Consider the following 20,149-nt stretch of genomic DNA (forward strand, 5'->3'; position numbering starts at 1 on the left):
TAAAACAATGAGAATATTGAAAAAATTTAGGGACATCTATGTATTATTTTCAACTCATCGAAATTATTTAATGAAGAAACAAATTTCTGTTTGGCTCACGTTTGTTGCGGTCGATAAAAATAATTTATATCGCGTATAGAGCCGCACCTTAGTTACAAGAGTAACGCTAATTGTAAATAATAAGAGCAGCACTAACTGCAAGAATTTTTAATTTGATCTGAAAATTGGCAGTAGGTCAAGAGTTGCTCTCATCTGCTGACACTATCCTCATTAGGAGTATAATGCGATAAGAGTCTGCTGACTACAAAATATGATCACTTGGGTCAAGTGGCATCAGGTTAATTGACAATTCGTTACGCAGTTGCTCGCCGATGTTCCTTTTACAGACAAATGCATAATAATTATTTAGTGACATGAACCTGTCGAAGAAGTTGAAGGAAACTTCAAGGCAGTTTTTCATAATTTCAGAAAACACGTTTCTAGAAATTACTGTATAAATACATATATGGAAAATGATGAATCAATTAAGAAATGTTAAGTTTTAAGTACAATCAGGTATTGCTCGACTAACAGTTCTTAAGGTTAATTTAAACGTCTAATGTTCGTGAAGATAGTTAAGAATTGTAGACGTATTTTTTTGAAACAAATACAGAAATGCTAGAACGAAATTCTCGAACCTCCCAGTGACTCACAATGTCGAGTTTTAACAGGCAATTGCTCAATTAACGTCACGAGGAGAAGCGTTGGCAATCATAACCTGGACACGTGTACGAGATCCTAATCATTTATCGGTCTCATCTACACATTACCTAACGCTTGAAACATAAATCATATTTTAATAATTAAGCCACGATCCACTTGCAGGCATTTAATGGTTAATTGAATATGTATCTGTCATAAAAATGAAAGTATTAATGGAACGTAGCAGTGGTAGACCGGAATAAATATGTATAATTCATAGAAAGAAATTATAGCAAAAATGATCTCACTTACTTATGTAAAACGAATTAAAATGCAATTGATCATAACTGCATCATGCATATGGATGAAATCAAGATAAGAAATGTTAATGCGAGCATGTGTAAAACTGTATTCTGCGCATAAAATAATTTCGCAAAAAGCTGTCGAGTTTTTACACTGTCGCATTTTCTTTCGATTCAAAATGTTGTTCGTTCGTACTGTGTTTTCACAGGAAGAATTAATTTTGATCAAAATCTGTCGAAGATTCGATCATTATACGTAAATACTATAAGATTAGGTCGCTGATGTAACAGACGCAAAATAATTCGAAGCATTCGTTACAGTATTGCCGTCGATATCGATATGAACGAAAGAATGTGTCATTTAGATAATATTCGAGCACTTTGAGTTGAATCTAATCAAACGATACTAATATGTACTATTAGTAAATTATGCAATAGTTTCGTAACAAGCACAGCTCGATAGTATCACATTTTATTGATAGAACTTATGAAGCTCAATATTTTTATCGCTTGATATTCCTAGTATCTTCGAAATATACTTCCCTCTATTTTAAAGCATTAATCTACAATCTTGTAACTAGTTATCATAAGTAGACTGCGAATTTCTATGCAGACTAAAACTTTTCCAAGTCAATTCTATCAAATAGAAATAAATTGAAAATGTGCAATATTTTTATAGTTTTGTGTTTCACCTATCGGTTTTCCTAATAAATCGAATCTGTAATCTGAATGTAACTGATATTTACGTTTTGTACATTTAACGTTGTGCAAGAATCGTCTACTAGAATTAACGCAAAACTGGTATAGTAACAAGACGGCAAGAAAACAGCAATTTAAATATTTATGGTAAATAGCGGTTTATCAGTTTTCACACATTGGTAAACACATAAATATTTGTCTCAGTCACAGTTATTATGGCGTACCAAATGATTCCGAAGTGATTAAACAATCCCTATTTAATAGTAGAAACGACAGACCTGTCCCAATGATTAATTCATGCCGCCCATATCTTTCGACAGCACGGAAGGACTTTGAAACTGCACGTGTGCGCCGATGAGTTGCCAAGCCAGCAGTAAAATTTGTTTATTGAGGTTGTAGTTATACTTTTTTTTTTATTGCCCACTGGTTACGTGTAAACGCGCGCTTCTGTTTGTTTCGAATCAGGTCGTTCTAGATAGAAAACCACAAGTGTCTAACTCGTTCTTTATCGGCCTATAAAATCTGTATAATTTACATACGAAGCGAAACTTTTTATTAGAATTTATGCTCATATTGGTCGTTACAAGTGTACATGTATTTATTTTAACATGTTCAATGTAATTCCCGTCATTCATTTTGCTCTGTCTACTTAACTGTGTAAAGCGCAATTCGGGATAAAATATGCCATTTAGGAAAGGAAGTTAGGAAAGGATCGATCAGTTCATATTTGAAAAGTTTTCTGGAAACTGATTTAGTTTTTAAAAGAATTAAAAGTACAAAAATACAGGATCAATAAAGTTTGGAAAGGATTTATTCCTTCATATCTGAAAAATTGCTTTGAAATGGATTTATTTTTAAGAAGAATAAGAAGTGAAGAGAAAATATAAATGTTTTTTGCAGATACCAATGTCAATAAGTGTGTAATAAAGAGGTATCAGGTTCACATTTACGGGTGTAATGATAAAGAAGCGTTTTGTTACACATATATGTATTTATAGGCTAGAAGCTATTTATATCCGACGCTGGAAAAGTTGTTTCAATTGATAATTTTATGCATAACGGAGAGTCATGTTTTCAGGCTTTTCGTGCGAATTGATAATACAGAATGGAACACGGCTTAATTAAAGCAAGCGGAGATTAGATCGGACTTATGCGTCGATGTGTGTCAGCGTGAGTGTTAATCGGCGGGCTCCACTCGAGTCTTAAAAATTGTATTAATACTACATACATCTACGTTGTGTCATTAATACTTTAAATTTACAATCGGGCATTATCTTGAACAAATATTTGTCTGCAAATAATAAATTTCCGTGGGATTGAAGTCACGCTCGATCAGAAGTTAAGAAAAATAGTGTTTTTTGAAAATTTTTTCCTCAAAACTTTTAAGATCTTTTTCAGCCAATGTTCCTTTATTTGAAAGATCAAGCCTTGTATTACTAATTGTTCTTTTTTTTTTTATTTAAGAATGTGTAGAAAGTACTTCTGCTGACGTACTACTCTCCAAAGCATTTATTTGTTGTTAACGACGAAACATTTTACCTTCGTGAGACGGTTGGCTGTCACTTCATTGCGAAAAGCTTAGTTCAGCCGAAACAAATTATTTCAGGCTAAGACCCTGGAAAGTTCCTGACGGCATGCATACAGTTGATGACCTCGAGTAATAAAATAATAACCATAGAGAACCAGGTCATCAGCAAGACCTGCTGGCGCCCGTCCGGGAGCCACCCTAAGGGGCCTTTCCACCGATGAAAAGCCCGTCTAGGGGCCATTTTCTGACAGCTTTGATTTTTTTTAAAGATTCTTGACTGAGCATGACCCCTTAAAGTCTATTTTTTCGAAAACGGAGTCCTAGATAAAAAAATATTACACCAAATTTGTTTCTTATTTTTTCACCTAAAATCACCTTCTGCTCGGTTGTATTACGAATTCCGGCCCACCCTGTATGTATTAGAAATAATAAGAAATAGTAATATACGAATATGGTTTTTTTATTAAGTTCTTATTTAAATGTATTAAATAATGTGAAAACTATTGTGAATCTATAATTATTCACACAACTGTAGTTACAAAATTCGCATTAATTCAACTAAATCTATTTATTGCTTTCTGCTTTTGTTCTTCCACGTGTACATACTTATTACCTGCTGCTGTTTGGCTCGCCGTATTATGAAGTCAAACAACAGTATATCACGTGCAGTCACCGACTAATCATTGGGTCTAATGAATGTGCAACCTGCGGGTCGAGTTTACTTGTAGAATACAACAGTCTTGCGCGTGGTTACCTGTTCCGAGTGGTGCATCGTGGTCATATATTCACGCCCAACAAAACCGACACCTCTATTATTGTGATTTATTGTTATACAGATGTTTCACGTAGGAAATTCATCTTCCGACTTGACAATCTCTAAATACTTCTGAATCATCTTCTGCATGAAAACAACTCGTGAAGTTGCACTGCTTTAAATGGTGCATGCATTACAAACGATATCGTTATTCTGAATGATACTTGAATCATTCATTTGTGGAAGGTTATGGCAAGTGGATAACAATACAGGTATTGAAACCAGGTGTTAGAACTTTTAACAATCAATCGGAATAATAAGAACGATTCATTCGAAACAGAAAGGAACAGATTCAAAATTCAGATGAAAGTTTCTTGCAAGCCTTTTGATTTTTCAGTTAGACGCGCATTCTTTCTGAATTCGAACTTCTGCACCAGTCATTTTAAACAATAGTCTTGAATGGTATGCAGATAATTGAATAGCTCAGAAATTAAATCATATTTTGATTTTGTAAGAACATTTTTTTTCATACCGTTTTCATGTTCAACCTATTGTAAGTTCCTCCTAGTCATTGAAGTTATGCATCGCCTGTTTCATTGAAATTGTTTGTAAAACCGTTGTCAAAGTGAGCGTGGACCGTCGGCAACAAAACGATTCATCCGGTTGTGGGTTTAAATAAAACGAAATGGTAATTTCTACGAATATGTGGCGCTGGTAGTGAATATGATACGATCGAAGTAGGCGATTCGCAATGATGGTACAATAGCGATAGCGTAGGGCCATCGACCGATCGTAAAGTGTTAACGGTACCTTACTGTTCCACACATCCACACACTTCCTATTATCATAATTATAAATCGACAATACCTCTTACGAGCCACATCGAATCTTTTAAAGCTTTCCACGTTGTTATGAGTATCAAAGTAAATTGGAGCGGGAGTGACCTACATAAAAAGATGCTTCATCAAGCTCGAATTAAAACTCGTATTTGAAATTTACTTCTTGCGTTCGCATTTTTTTTTAAATTACTAATTTAATATAAAATACCATTTTCTTTTTATTTAGATGGGTACTATGAGCAAAGGAATAGTATTTCGGGAAAATTAGTGAGACGATAATTGCAGTGTAATATAAATTCAATTTTGGATTGTTTAGGATCGGTTTAATGTTTGAGTTTGCCACCGTTTTAACGTTATACGGACGGTTCAGAAGCCAGTCAGTGTGTAAACAAAGTTTATGCGCAAGAAATTCAATATTCATTACGAAATTGTTCCACACATCTTTAAGCAATTTCAGTGTTCAGCAGCGTTGCCGGACTATCGCGTGGATGTTGTAGTGCGCGAAATACGCTTCGGTTGTGTACAAATGTGATTCTCATCTATTCGGTATGCGTTAGGTACATAACTCCGGCGTAAAATTAAAGTGTGAAATTATTTGGAACGTCAGAGCCGTCTAAATAGAGAAATTTACGTCATTAACCACGGTTTGTGAACCAGGAACCCGCATATAAAACCCGGCACACGATGTCCGCCGGTGGTATTCTTTTTTTCATTCGTTACATGCCCGTGTTACGGTGCCATCACGCAGCCGGAAGTAGATATTCTAACAATATCGTATGCGTAGACACGCATCTATGTACTTCTATTTCAAAACTTGCAGGTTGCGAACGTAACCATGGTTCAGGCGCGCATGAATCGATTATTCCGGCGACAGCAATGAAAAAAAATATGACGATCAGATTTCTTTGGGCAATTCATCGATTTTTGGGTCTTTGATTACTTGGGTTTTTCGACGTACTAATTAAGTAATACATTTTTACATAGATCTATCACAAAGAGCAATCTTTTAGCTTCAATTCGTGACCACAAAAGTTAAAATATTCCCACGGAAACATACTTTAAAATTGTTTCGAAGTAACCATTTAAAATCCGATCATTGTTCTCCGAGTGCTCAAACTTAAATTAATCTGTCACGAAGTGCAATTTTCTAGTTTTAATTTGCGACCACGAAAGTGTATAAATGTTCACAAGAAAATATTTGAAAATTGATTCGAAGCACCTCTTTAAAATCGGTTGACTTTTTAGCGATTGCTCTATGTATAGTCATTATATTTGGACGCATGTGACACAAAGTGTTTGCGACGAGCACACAATTTACTGGCAAAGATGCTATGGACTCTTCTAATTGTCAGATGAGGTTTATCTTCGGGTACGAGACTCTCGTAAAACATTGTGTGTGTGTGTGTGTGTGTGTGTGTGTGTGTGTGTGTGTGTTTCCACACAGGAAAATGTATTAAGTTAGGATGAGATAGCATTTTAATAACGGATCGAGTCTCACATTCATTTAGCTCGTTATAATTATTGATCAGCAGCTGTTGGGGAGAATACTGAACGGTCCGATCGTACAGTTACATCATTACAGCGAGAACTATTAATGATAACTATACAGATAAGCGTACAACTTACGAAGTTCGTTAAATTTATTAATACATATATTCTTCAGTCTTAGAAATTGTAAATTTGTCGAAATGACTCACCTTAATTAATCCGATGTCTCAGATCCGCGAAAACCCGATTTTTTACACCACCGAATATTGTTTTTAAAAAGAGGATCAACTCTTTGGATGCGTGTTGAAATTAATTTGAATCTTTTGGTCGCATAAAAGATTTCTCTCGGGCAATTCTTAGATAATTTAATTATGGACAGCAATCCCGCGAAGCTTTCTACAAAGAGTAAGTGTCTTCGTTCTCTTCTGCGTACATCCTTATGGAAAAATACCATTTTCATTTCGTGTGTGTTAACTTGATACACTTCGCTCAATGTTATAAAATACTTGATCCCGGAGTCACGGATTGTAAGAAACCGAGTTGCTTTAATCAACGGTTGTTCCTTCAATTTTATGCAACATTGACGCAATGTCCTCGAAGATATTGCAGTTTCTACGTGACCAACGTCAAAGGAAATTCTTCGACGCATATGTCGCAGACAGGTTCGATCGAGCCGGCAGCTATATTTAAATGAACGTACGATACACTTGCCTTAAAAAAAATTTATCGTTTGCCTAACTTACGCAATTTTATGCTTTACAATTTCATAGAATGCGGCAGAGATTGGCAGCGTTCACCTGCAAATGTACAGTATTTGTGTGCACTCTATTATCAATGCAAAACTGCGGAAGAATTGCAAAACTTCTGACAAATTATAAATTGATGCGCTTATTTGCAGTTACTTCGGTTTGTTGACAGCATCTGACGATAAATGGCTATGAAAACTAGCATTGATTGTTAGAATGATACTTGCGGTTGCAACTGTATAAAGAATAAAGATTGAAGTTCAAGGACGACTATACAACACTGAGATGATTAATAGCTCACTGATTGCGTTCTCGATGATTACACTCGAGTTTGAATCCTTACCTGGTAAGATAATTTTCATAAAAATGACTATAGTACACTGGGGCCATGGTGGACGTCGAATAAAGTGCCGAACTTGCGAAACATCTCCAGAAATTCGCAATTTGCCTCGACGTGCGTCAGCTGATATTCGCGCGAGGATATCAGATATTTTTGTGCGCGCAGAAAAATTCTTTCACGCTCACGGGACTCGTCATGTGACACACAATTTTCACGATTATCGTTCCGGGCGATTTAGTTAGAATGATTTGCATACGTGACGCGGGAATCGATAATGAACGACAATTTCAGCGATCCGACAATAATATATTGTTGAGCGCACTGAAGAAAATCGCTGTTTGCAAACTAAAGATCCGTACGCAGATGCAATAAATTGCATTGAACGGATTGTCATTAGTGTCAACACGGATTACGCGGTAGATAAAGTGTGCAGTGTCGTTGCTTATTCGAACAGAGATTTCGCGCTCACCTCGCTCTTTAAACGCGAGCGTAAATGTCTCAGGTTTTAACAATTTTTTGCACATTCCCAACAGAAACAAATTAATTTGAGTAAATTTTAAATTCATTCTCGATTTTATATGTCTTTCTACGAACTGAACTTCTTATGCAATATTAATGTAAGCACCGGTTTAGATTGCTTCGTGCGCGAAACAAGCATTTAGAATCATCCTTAGTGCAAAATAATTCAAAGAAGTTAATTTAATCGCGAAGTCTTGGTCATAGAAATAAATTTAACCTTTAACAGTCGTGATAAACCTCAAGCAGAAAGTTTAAAACGATGTGCTAATCTAATTCTAGATGAACCATCCATTTTATTGTATTCTTAGCTAGTGAATAAAATAATAATAATAATAAAAAGAAAATAATCTGGAAAATTAAACTTTTACTACTAAATGAAATAGAAATATACAACATTGGGGTTATTCTTGATCAATTAAGGGTTAAGAGTGTTAGTTTCTTTCGAGGCTTTTATGAACAAAAATATATTAATTTTGCACTTACACCAGGCAGGTAAATACAACAGAATTTCGACATAATTTTATTAGTTGAACGAAGGTACGAAGGTACGTCGTATGAAGGTAAAGAAATTTCGTTCACACGAACATTCTTTTCTCTTGATCCTCGCGATATAGTGACTGAACCCGCAAATTAAGTGTTCGAGATACACTTGTTTGTCGCGATAAATATTGAACGCAAAATCAAAGAATTCGCCCGCTCTTTGATATCTGTGATCTCGTTATCTCCGGTAGACTCGCGGTCGGCTCGCTCTTTCTTTTCTTGAAAATATCCGCTAATCGTTCGCCCGCCTACGCGCAAAAGAAAACAGAGATTGTCTCGACGAAGTACGATTTGGAGATACACCTTGGCATTTCGTACCTTGACACACTTGTCTGAGAGACGGGATGCGCAAGAAATTAGAATTTAAGAAAGTAAAAACTAATTCTGCCTCGACCTTTTCGCCCGAACATTTTTAGCACTGCTGAAACAGCATTGCCCACCGCTCAAATGTGCTTAATGTTGCTCGAAAGTGTTCGCGCGACAAGGATGGTCCCGTCGATCACAGGTTTTCGAACAGTTTCATTGAATCGAGCAGCTAGAATTCCATCTAGCACTGTAACTGATCAACTGCTCTGCTATCCGAACATCCATGTCGCCTGATTGGCTCGATATTGTCGATATTCTCGTATCGCCAAGAAATATTTTTACCACTTGTTATTTGAGGCATTCTGAAATCTCACTTCCTATTTAAACTATTGTTTGATGTTGCTGATACTTAGACTTCAGATTTTATGCATTTATAATAGAAATGAACAGAAGAAATACAAAACAGTAAAAACATTAAAAGAATTTAAAAACATTCTTATATTATTTTCATCCTAATAAATCTACTAAGAAAGCGAATCACTTTCAATTTCACTCGAGTTTGTAGCAAGAAAAGTTTTATTTTGCATATAGGTTCGCAGTTGTGTATTACTTATAAATATCATGCAAATCAACAAAATAAGTAAATATTAGTAGCAGTTTATTGATAACTTACTAAAATTATCTAGATATTAAATAATCGCTCATGCAATTCCTGAATCGTGCAATCGATGCAAAAAATGTATATTTCGCATATGAATATCTTCTTGCTAAGCCTGGTGATTATTTATGTTTAAAAAAGGACGTTTCGTTCGAAATAGACGGGTCACAAAGACACCGTGGAATTAGTCGTTCGTGCTTCCAAACTTTTCGTCTTATTGCTTTTATGTGTCGCGTTCGTCGGCGACACGTGTCCCACGCGCTGCGAGACAACTTGCACGCCTATCACCCAACAGAATTTCGTCGAAATTAACATGGTACAGCCCCAAGCTTCCCCTCGGCGATGGCAGCGAACAATGGTTAATCTATAGGACTCGTGGCACCCTCCACGTGTCACGAAATACGAGAAATGCGGAAGCACGTGTGAGTCAGATCTAAGGGGAGCCTATTTCCCCTCAATTGGCGTAGAAATAATTCTGCTCGCTCAGCGGCTAGCAAAATACGGTCTTTATTGTTAGCTACCTCTTGAAATGGCGATCAGCGAGCCGTGAGTCGAACGCAATCGATCCTATAACAATAAGAACGTGAAATAGAAATTTGTCGTGTCAACTGCAAGAAGTTGAAATTAATTGAATTTCGATTTTTAACCATTTGCACTCGAATATGCCATCTTCGGCGAGATAACAAAATTACTGACGATCACGGTACTTTCGAAAGTAACAATTTTTGTCGATACAATCTTTTATCAAATTCTATCTGAGCAGTTTATATTAATGAATTGATTGATTTAATTTATTTATCTACTAAAAAATCGATCACATTTAGAATCTGTATCGATGCAATCTTTCATCAAATTTTATTTGAACAGTCTAATCATTTCCAAAGTTTTATCATTTTGTATTTTCTTTAAAGCGTTGCTTGTTACTTTGCGAATAAATATGATCGAATTTTTGGTAAATAAATAAATAAATAAATAAATTGATAATACTATGACTAGACCAACAACTAGAACCCCAGTTGCTTTTGCCATTGAAATCTAAACCTCCCCGCACAGTTTCATTAAAGTCGGACATTGTTTCTACTTGAGCACTTCGTTTTGCATATTTGCATTCACTTCGCGTTATGCATCGATAACCACCATACAGTGTTCTGGATCGATCAAGGTCTCAAATACTGATGATAATCGTCGATAGGAATCATTCGAGTAGCAAATAATTTGGCATCAAGTAGTTCTGTGTCCAGTGGACCGTAAAATTCAATACAAATGGTAAATTGAGGATCAGAACCTTGATCGTTCGTTGCAAAAAGCGGCTAGAAAGGTCTAGTACGTTCAAGGACACGTGCGGGACCTTCAACGACCTTCTTATCAATATACCACCGTTTGAGACGATTTGTAAGAGTTTACTGGACCGTACAGTAAGCAAAATGGAGCACTGTTCGCACCGTCGTTTCCTTGGGTAAGCATACACGTTTTTATTTTGATTCATCGTTAACTGGTGTGCAAAATAAATGAAAAAATACGAGATGATTTTTACGGCCAAGCAAACGATCCAGAAACAGGTTGCGGAACAAAGTTAGAGCTTTAAAAACAATGTATTTTTAGAATAGGATCTATTTTACGTTGCGTATTTGTTCTGAGGTTGCGCTATTTAAAAAGTGAAAAGATCAGTTTACTAGATAATGAAAAATTCATGTTCTTTCTGTTAGTTGATTAATCAAATTATTTCACAGTACTGTAACGCACGAATAAATTGCCAAACTTAATTTTAAGAGTCCTTGAATGAATAAATGTTGATCACTCGATTTACTGAAACTTCTTGAAATTGCAGCAAGAAGTATTGGAAGGAGAGCTAAAAAAGGGAGGGGAAATTCTACGATTATTGCTTTGTCTGACTCATTGCGAAAATGTTCTACCTGCAGAGATAGATTTGTTATCGCGCGAATGAAATTTACACGTTTCATAGATAGACTTTTATGGGACATCGTAACACGTGTCGCGAGGATCTGTGTAACCGGTACGCAAACGAGATCCTCCTTGAAGTTGCCAGCGTTCAGATAATTGGTGATGCTCGTGTCTTCCAACAAGCATCTGCAATTCGCACGATAATCTTGTCCACGTGAACACCGAATCAATGTAATCAACCCGTTTATAGTATAATGGCATCTGTTTCGAATCCATCCGCGGCGTCACGTGCACCGATCTACGCGAACTTGATTACTCTGATTAACTTCGCAGCTATATTCAGCACCTGTAACTTTATGCAACCTGTCGCAATTGCAACCGTTCGACTGCGAATGTTTATGCAAATATCTGTTTTCGGAACAACACTTTCAGGAAAGTATTTTACCTTCGGAATTCTATGCCCGTGACCATTTCGTAGAGGAAACTCGAACGGTTCATTCCCAACGTATTTCAATTTGTAATTTTTAACTGGAATAGATAATATTCATTGCGAAATCGAGAACGATTAGCGAAGGAATATATTTGAATGAAAAAGCGTTTAACATTGGGTTTGTAAAAAAGTGTTTTTAGAAAATGTTCGGTTACGAAGTCTTATTTTACACTCGGAACTCTGTGAACGCTGCGAAAGAATAACAAAATTTGTTGTAAATGAACGAGACCGAGATAACAAAACGTGTGCTTTTCGAAACTCGCAAATGTTTTGGCACACGCTATTAACAATTACAATGTATGGTATTAGAATAATACAAACGAAAGCTGTAGATTTACTTTTGCAAATGTTGAATGGCCGCATTCGTCAGAGAATCACCTCGTGAATTAGTAACAATGAAACGACTGTTTTATAGTTGAGTCATTTGTGCGTACGAATGAATCGCTAATGCGTCATCTAATCGCACGGGACTTTACCTGCTTTTTGTATCTACGTTAACTCTGTAATTACAGTCTTAGGTGTTTTACCTGACATCCTGTTATCAGCTGCTAGCTTCTTTCAGGAAATTTGTTTTTAATTACATTTCATTGTAAATAAGTCGAACAATCTAACCAAATGATAGATCGATAGCGTTTAAACGATGGTTTTAATTTGTTATTAAATTGATGCAAATCGGAGTGCATGCAATAATTAATAAAATGCATTCTATTTCTTTGACCTCGACACAAGGTAATCAGGACACAAGGAAATATGAACGACGCAAATTTCAAAGGAAATAGTTGTACTAGAAATGATCACTTAGAAAATGTTAACTTATTATCATAATGGTCTTCATAATTTGCAATTCGGACGTCGGAAGCTTCGAATTTCGGATCTACCTCCTTAGGAAGTTGCAAAGCTAACAGGATGTCGAACACTTTCGTATTGCGCTCGTAACTGAAAATCTGTTCTCTAGAACTTTATTTTTACGTGCTGTATGTTTTTTATGTTACAAAAAGCAGTAAAACTCGCAAACATGGCTCGACGCAATTCGAAAATAATCGACACTTCGATTAAACAAGCATACAAGTCAAGAACTGCGAACGGATTCTCTGTTAGTTTAACAGTTTAGGGGACGTGCGTGTTCGAAATGATAATGAATTATTGTTTCCGGGGAATTATACGCGTAATAGACGGCGTCATAATATCGTTATTATATTTTCTTGTTAACAAGATCAATTTAAATCCTCCCTCTTAACTGAGCACAAGGCATATGTCCTGTCGCTTACCTTTCGAACGCAATTTCATCTTGAAATACAGACTTCATCGCTTATGTGTTTCATATACATTCATATACAGATCGATAGCCTCATTTCTGCCGCGTCAGACGTGTCGCAGCATTCCTCATTCAGTGTTACTAATTAGCGACAGATTTTCTACATTAACATTATACATCTACCGCAGTGCAAGTTTACTCTGTGTATACAAATGTTCTCTTCCCCTCTTCTCACTTCAGCTATTCGTCACATTTATGACAATTTCTTCTTAGGATTGAATTCTGCAGTTTCGGGAAGCGATGACTTCACAGACTAGTATGATGTTTGTACAGAAACTGCAGAAGAAACAGCTTCAGCAAGAATTTGTTCAACTCACGATTTACGTACATTTATTTTAGTGAAACATTTCAATAAGGCTCGTTTAACACGTACAATTAGATCTACCGAGCCCTAAACGCGACTAACGTGCATTGTCTTATAACAATAATAAGATTGGGTTTACTTAAACTCCACACGCTTCCTATTATAATATGTATATGTATACTTCAGTTTATCGAAATGTTCACCAAAAAATTTCCTCGTAAAGATGTTTCTATAATATCTATGAATGTGAAAGAAAAAAATCAAAAACACTTTGGTTCCGTAGTGTTAAACATACATACAAAAATTACACATTTGTCTACATTCCTCACTGTTAATAAAGCTCTTCGTTTAAATTACACGAAACGAATTGTTGCCGTCTAATTCTTATCTCTGAATTCATACAAAAATTCTCTTCGAATGCTTTCAATTTTTGAGAGCGTTGAAAAAATCGAGCTGAAATTCCGACGTCAGCGATTCTACTACAGTGACGTTCGTTTTTGCTTCAGGTCTGATCGTAAGGTGTTGAAGTTACAGATAAATACAACGGTAAACGTTCAATAGTAACCCTCGGGGGTAGGCACAATTACGACTTTAAAATGTTTAAAAAAAAACGTTAGGTGACGTCAACCGGTGTTGACTTTTCTCGTCGAGACGTGTACAACATTTGTTTTCGATGCCAAAGCTGAGGCCACCCGCCGTTTCTCCTCGTTTGTTACGTTTCGAGCGGGCTGTTTGTTCGCGCAGATGCGTTTTCTGGAGCAGGAAAATAATTGTTATCTATATATGTGCCGCGCCGCCTCGCAATTGCAGTCCAACGGCAAAACGAACCCGCAAAAAATGTTTACGTAAAAATCACAAAGTTCTTTTTCGCAAACGTTTGAAATTCGTATGATCGCCCGACTACCCATGGCACATTATTTTCAATTTCAACAAAGCAGTGATTCCAAAAGCCGAAAATTCTAGAAATTCTGAGCTTGCAAATGCATCTACGAACTTGCAAGAGTCTATAAATATCTACTAGCTATTTCGACGATTTGTAACTTTCGGAAATCAAATTATAGATGATTACGTTATCGTATTAAAAAAATTTTAACTACGTGACATCGTATCCTTATCGAATCGTTTATCTTTTAAAATGATTGAACAGATTCTGGGTTCATGAAGACCCTCGTTCATCAATTCCTACTTTTTAGTGTGTTGTAAACAACTGTCCACTTAAGTCGGTTGCCACAAGCACAGAAGTCACACAAGGTTTCAGAAAACCTAAGTCAAAATAGATTTTAGCATAGTCGACGCGACAGAGGGGTGAAAGATTCTCGCTCCATTAATTCCCGTTCACATTAGTCAAGCGGCTTGACTAATGAATGTCCCAGCAACAGATGGTCCATCTAAACGAGTTGTGATAATTACGATTTAGTATAACGTTCGATGAACCTGCTGAAAAATTGGTGAGGTTCGATTGCTGAAATATCTGTGACCCCTACACACTTAACACATTATATTTATTATCGAATATATGATCTGCAATATTGTGTATCCAATGTTACGCTTTCAATATTCTACATTCAGTATTATATTTTCAATATTGTATTATATATTCAATATTATATTTTCAACATTCGATGTCCGATATTATGCGTTCAGTATTCGTGATCCAATATTTAATGTTCAACGTACAATCGTTTAATATTTAAGTTTAATATTTCTAACTTTTACGTGTTTAATGTTTAAATTGTGAGAGATATTTAAATAAATTTCAACGTTAACTATAAATAGAAGAAAAATCCAAAACACAGTGGCCATTTCGGCAAACGTTCCAACGAATGTCAAAAGGCTTTTACATGTATTTCGTTTCCGAGGAGACTAAACTATCGTTTCGAATGACACTGTCGGCCAACATGCACGCTGTCATCGACTATAAAATCCGTGTTCGCGCGGTTGACAACACTTAGTTTCGAAGCATCGGCGACTTTCGTATTTCTGTTCCGCGACGCGTGGTGCAACTAAATTTGCACCCCGTTCGACAGTCCAACACGACTGCATCGCATCTCAATTTCATGAACAATTGCTCGGTCTACTTGGGTACACGTTTCTATCGCCTTACGCGTTCTTTGACATTATAGCTATCCTTGGCGTCACGCGACGCCGCAGAAGCAACATTAATATGTATGCAACGACAATTGTCCTTTCCGGAATAAATGCTAGTTTTTCACCTACCAGCGACTTCTTTAGTCATAACTCGAAATGTTCGAGGATTTCATAGAATATTGCGGTTACCGTTGTCTACGCTTTGGATGTATAGTTTGACAGCAGAGACTGTGTTGGTTAATTTTACAAGATTGATTGCCATCGTTCTACCTTTGTCAGTGCCAGCCAAGTCGCGACGGTCGTAAATTAAGAAATGCGCGGAGTTATCTCCCGGAAAATCTAACGGAACGGGTACATATGAATATCAATGTTTGATTGTTTACCGGTCGTCCTTTTGGCTGCGTTTCCAGTGTCGCATTTTTTACTTTGCCGCGAAAAGTAACAGTTATTTGCGAACACTGCCCACGTTAAACGCCACGTTCCCGCGACTTTGAGCTTATTCTCGCGGACATTAGCGGACGGAAATATGTGAGCCACGAGTTTAGAAAATATCTGCACGTGCGAGATTGAAATCGACAGAAAAATTAAAGGTGCTATTTTTCAACACAGCGTAATACGATTGAGTGAGTAAAAGTAAATCGGCAGGAAGGAAAGAAATCTTTTCGTAAAAACATTGTTCATTGTCAATGCCACAAAATTGTTAAAAGAGGAACCAAAGAATTTGATCCGCAATGCTTGAAATTATTGCACGAATCGTACCTGTTCCTGACAATTACGCAACAAACGTTAATTGATTTCTATTCTATAAAAGCTGCATATTGAACACATACATATATGCGTTTCACCCCTTGGGCACATTTGACGACTGAAACTCGCCATGCACTTGTTTTGCCTAAGTTACGGATGACGAACCTAATTCGTCATTTAAGCTAGTTATTCGAACTTCTAACTACTTCGTATATTACATCGCTCAATTGAATGAATTGAACTTCTATACTATTCCGCGCATCAGCGAATTAAATACGTTCCAAACGCGAGAATTTTTTCAAAGAAATCTGTACCCAAGTGATTAAAGTTGAGTTTATCGAGAAAGAATTTTATTCTTCGTCACTGACTCATCTTTTACATAAGACATTTTTGTATATTTCCCTGCGCCGCAACAGAGCACAAAATGATCTTACATTGACGATGATTTTCCTTGTTCCAGCATACATCGTAACGATATAATGATTCAATGTGAATCGAGTATTCAAATAGTTCGCGTTTTATTTGTTACTTGAAACGTTTTCTCATCGACGTCGTAAATCCTCCGTCACTTATACAATATGTATAACGAGTTCGAAGAAAGAATCGCAATTAATTGTTCCAGCCATACACGGAAACCGTAAACGCGCTGGAACACGGAGGACGAACGTCAGCGAATGAATTTTAAATATCTCGCCTTAACTGTTACCGTATATCAGCGTTATGGGAGCATCCATTAGTCGAAATGCAGGAATAATCGACCGCAAGGCGTACCGACACTCTACACAGATATTTTCATAGCGTGTGCCTACGGGAAAATCCGTTAACTCTAAATATAAACCGACGGGCAGCACTTCACTGCAATATATTGAGGTCACGCAATTTTCTTTTCATCGCAAAAATCGGCACGTTTCGCACGCGCTCGATTTTCGGCCATTCAGTTCGCCCCGGTTGTGTCACAGAAATTTTATCGTGCCGTTTTTAATCGTAAAATGACGTCCGTCGTAATTCGCCATCGAGTTTTCACTTGGCCGCGGTCCTAAGTAGAAATTCGAGAAGCTTCATTAATTGCGCGATAAAATTCGGCAATGTTGAAGGATACGTATTTGGCACAGTTTGTGCATGCAAGCAGTGTTGCTATATTTTTTGGGGAGCTCCTGAGGCGAATTTTAATTTCCACAACTCATTTGGTGAAAGGAACGAGGCACTTTATTTTGCTTCGGTTGAGTTTCGTTAATGTGCGGTTGATCAATGAAATATTGTGCAATCAATTATTGCAAGAATAATTAATAATCATTAGCGTCTTCGGTCTTTAGTGGCTTAGCATAAGAGCGCTAAATTCTTGCGAACGACTTACTAATTTTTGAGACGTGAAATGCACTTTGTTTCGATTGAATTGACTTGTAAAAGTATAATACGGGACTGAATATTGTAAAATCTTTTGAATTATAATAAATGCAATAGGTAGATTTTACGAGTTTAGCGTAAAAATAGGTAGGTGTAATTTGAAATAGTAACACGATTAAAGAAATTTATCAATCTCGATATATTATATCTTATTGAAATTATTAAAGGAAGAGCAAAATTTCTATTTTTATTTTGCGTAAAAATCCACAATCTAATAATAAGAAATGTAATAAAATACAAAGTACAATGAACTTTATTAATTTTCGCAAGGATCACAAGTGAGATACGAAGTATAATAAAATACAAAGCGTAATAAAATGCAAAGTGTAAGAAAATACAAAGTGTAATTGAGCTACACATGGTTTCGTGTAGTTTCCATTGTACGAGATTTACTGCAACATGAAAGGCATTCGTGCTAAACCCCATTTACGTCGAATATACGTTAAAAGTGAAAATTACATAAACATCCGCAGTTTGCTTGCCATAAAACTAAATTTATCCTTGCGCTTTGATTCACAATATTTAGTTATGCGCTAAAATATTATTAGATAAGCTGCGGGAACGTTTGCACTCAGTATACGTCGCATAAAGTATTCGAGATTTTTTCTAAAAGTCATCTTGAAAATAGAAATCGAGTTCTTTTTGTTAATATTTCGAAATGCGTTCTTTGACTGACGCAAATAATACCGCGGGTGTGCCTGATTCACAGAACGCGGTTGGAATTTGTCCCTATCGTATCGTTATTCTGATTGGATTACTAAATGACGGCGATAATCATAGATATTTCGACAACAGGCAACGCCTACCGAAGATATTTTGTCCGCGAGCAACGTAGCTCGAAAAATGCACGCTTAATCGATTTCAAAATACTAGTTTTCAAATGTATGCGTCCTAAAAGTTGCGAATTATTAAATTCACAGTACTATTTAATACAATTTGATATAATTTCTTGTTATTCTTAATTCGTGCAACTTTCATAAAAAGAAAAAACAGGTATAAAATGTCTTCCCCAATCTCAGTTTTTCAAAATTTACAAAAACTTCTGTGAAACATTTCTATTTTACAGCAAGTAAATGTATTAATAGTTGCTTCGAGTGCATTTTCAATGAAAGATGCACAAAAGAAGATGCTCGCAAACAAAATCCGCAAATTGACGAGTGTCAAGAAATTCTGCAATCGAAGATACGTTTCGTCGGCTGTGTCCGCACTTAACGATCAAAGAAAACCCGGAATTCAATACGCGTGCCAATAAAAACAATCGCCGTGCAGATTTTAATTTATTGGAAACAGTGGCAGACAGTCGTCGACGTTTTTTATAAATAGCCAGCCGGGAATCGGAGCCGTTCCCTCGCTTCAAATTAGAGATCATTGTTAACAAACGAAAGGAACGTTCCGCAGTCATCATTACCCGAGGAATCGGTTAAATTCTCATTAAAATGCGCATTGCAATACTTTGTTTAACCGGACGGCCTTCGATTAAAAACTGCTCGAGCTCTGTATAAAAAGCCGGAGCAGAAGAAACATATTACCGATGACAAATTGTTATATGATTAAGCCCGGTAGGACTGTCGCAGGTTTACTTCGAAGTGTCTTCCGACACTCGGTTAATTAATTTCTCCGCGTAAAAAGGGGAATGTATTACAGAAACGTGTCATTAGAAAATTAAAGGAATCATGATGCTGCAGCTTTCGCTATGGTATAATAGATTCAGAAGCGTGACTTACAAATAATCGACTTGTACGCAGTGTTCTCCGACGAATTTTATAAATTAAGAGAAACATTAACCCGTGAATTGATCGAACGTTCTTCTCGTATATTATGTGAAAATATTAAGACGGTGCGATGACGTATACAATTCTACGAGGACGACAATCGTTCTCGAAGATCTGCGTTCAATATGGTTGCATAAAGACCTGTTATGCATTTACGGGTTATAAATTATATAGCGATCGGCAGTCTACTGTGACAGCTTTTGAACGACTGATTCGAAACTTCTTCAGTCTCGCAAACCGCATGCTTCAGTCGAGTGCACGCGCGTTGCTCCTCATAATCCGATGCTAATCAAATCTTCGAAACGTCTTCGAATCATTCTCGCGTGTAACAGTGGGATTGTTATTGTTCTAGGTCTCTGTGTGACATTTAGTATACATGAATGGTTGGAGATTCGCCAGACATCGTCGGAGAAGGACCGGTCTCAGATCTAGGAGATCTAGAAGGATGGTGGGATAATCCTAGTATCGTGATCTGGAGTTTCGCCCTATTCGGCTGTTTCCTCTTGAATGTCACGCTTCTATTGGCATTCCTCGTGCGTCCGTCGTTGCGGACTATATCCAACAGGTTGGTGCCCGTTTCGATTATTTCCAACGGCTTCATTTATGCGTTTCATTCATCTCGATCGTATTAATCACACCCCGCGAATTTCGTATTAACCGTATTAATCACCCATATCTTTCCAATGTGGCACTCAACTTGTTAATCCAGAAACACTATAAATATTTA

General features: G+C 36.7%; 1 protein-coding gene across 1 annotated transcript in view; it reads left to right on the top strand.

The window, feature by feature from the left end:
* Positions 1–20,149, top strand: part of LOC117229421 (uncharacterized) — a 37,409-nt gene that overhangs the window by 9,211 nt on the left and 8,049 nt on the right. The window contains exon 2 of the mRNA XM_033485855.2: positions 19,775–19,987. Within this exon, the coding sequence (XP_033341746.2) occupies positions 19,803–19,987 (185 nt within the window). The 5' untranslated portion in view covers positions 19,775–19,802. The remainder of the gene's footprint in view (positions 1–19,774; positions 19,988–20,149) is intronic.

This window comes from Megalopta genalis, chromosome 3 (genome assembly GCF_051020955.1).
Source record: "Megalopta genalis isolate 19385.01 chromosome 3, iyMegGena1_principal, whole genome shotgun sequence".
NCBI lineage: Eukaryota > Metazoa > Arthropoda > Insecta > Hymenoptera > Halictidae > Megalopta > Megalopta genalis.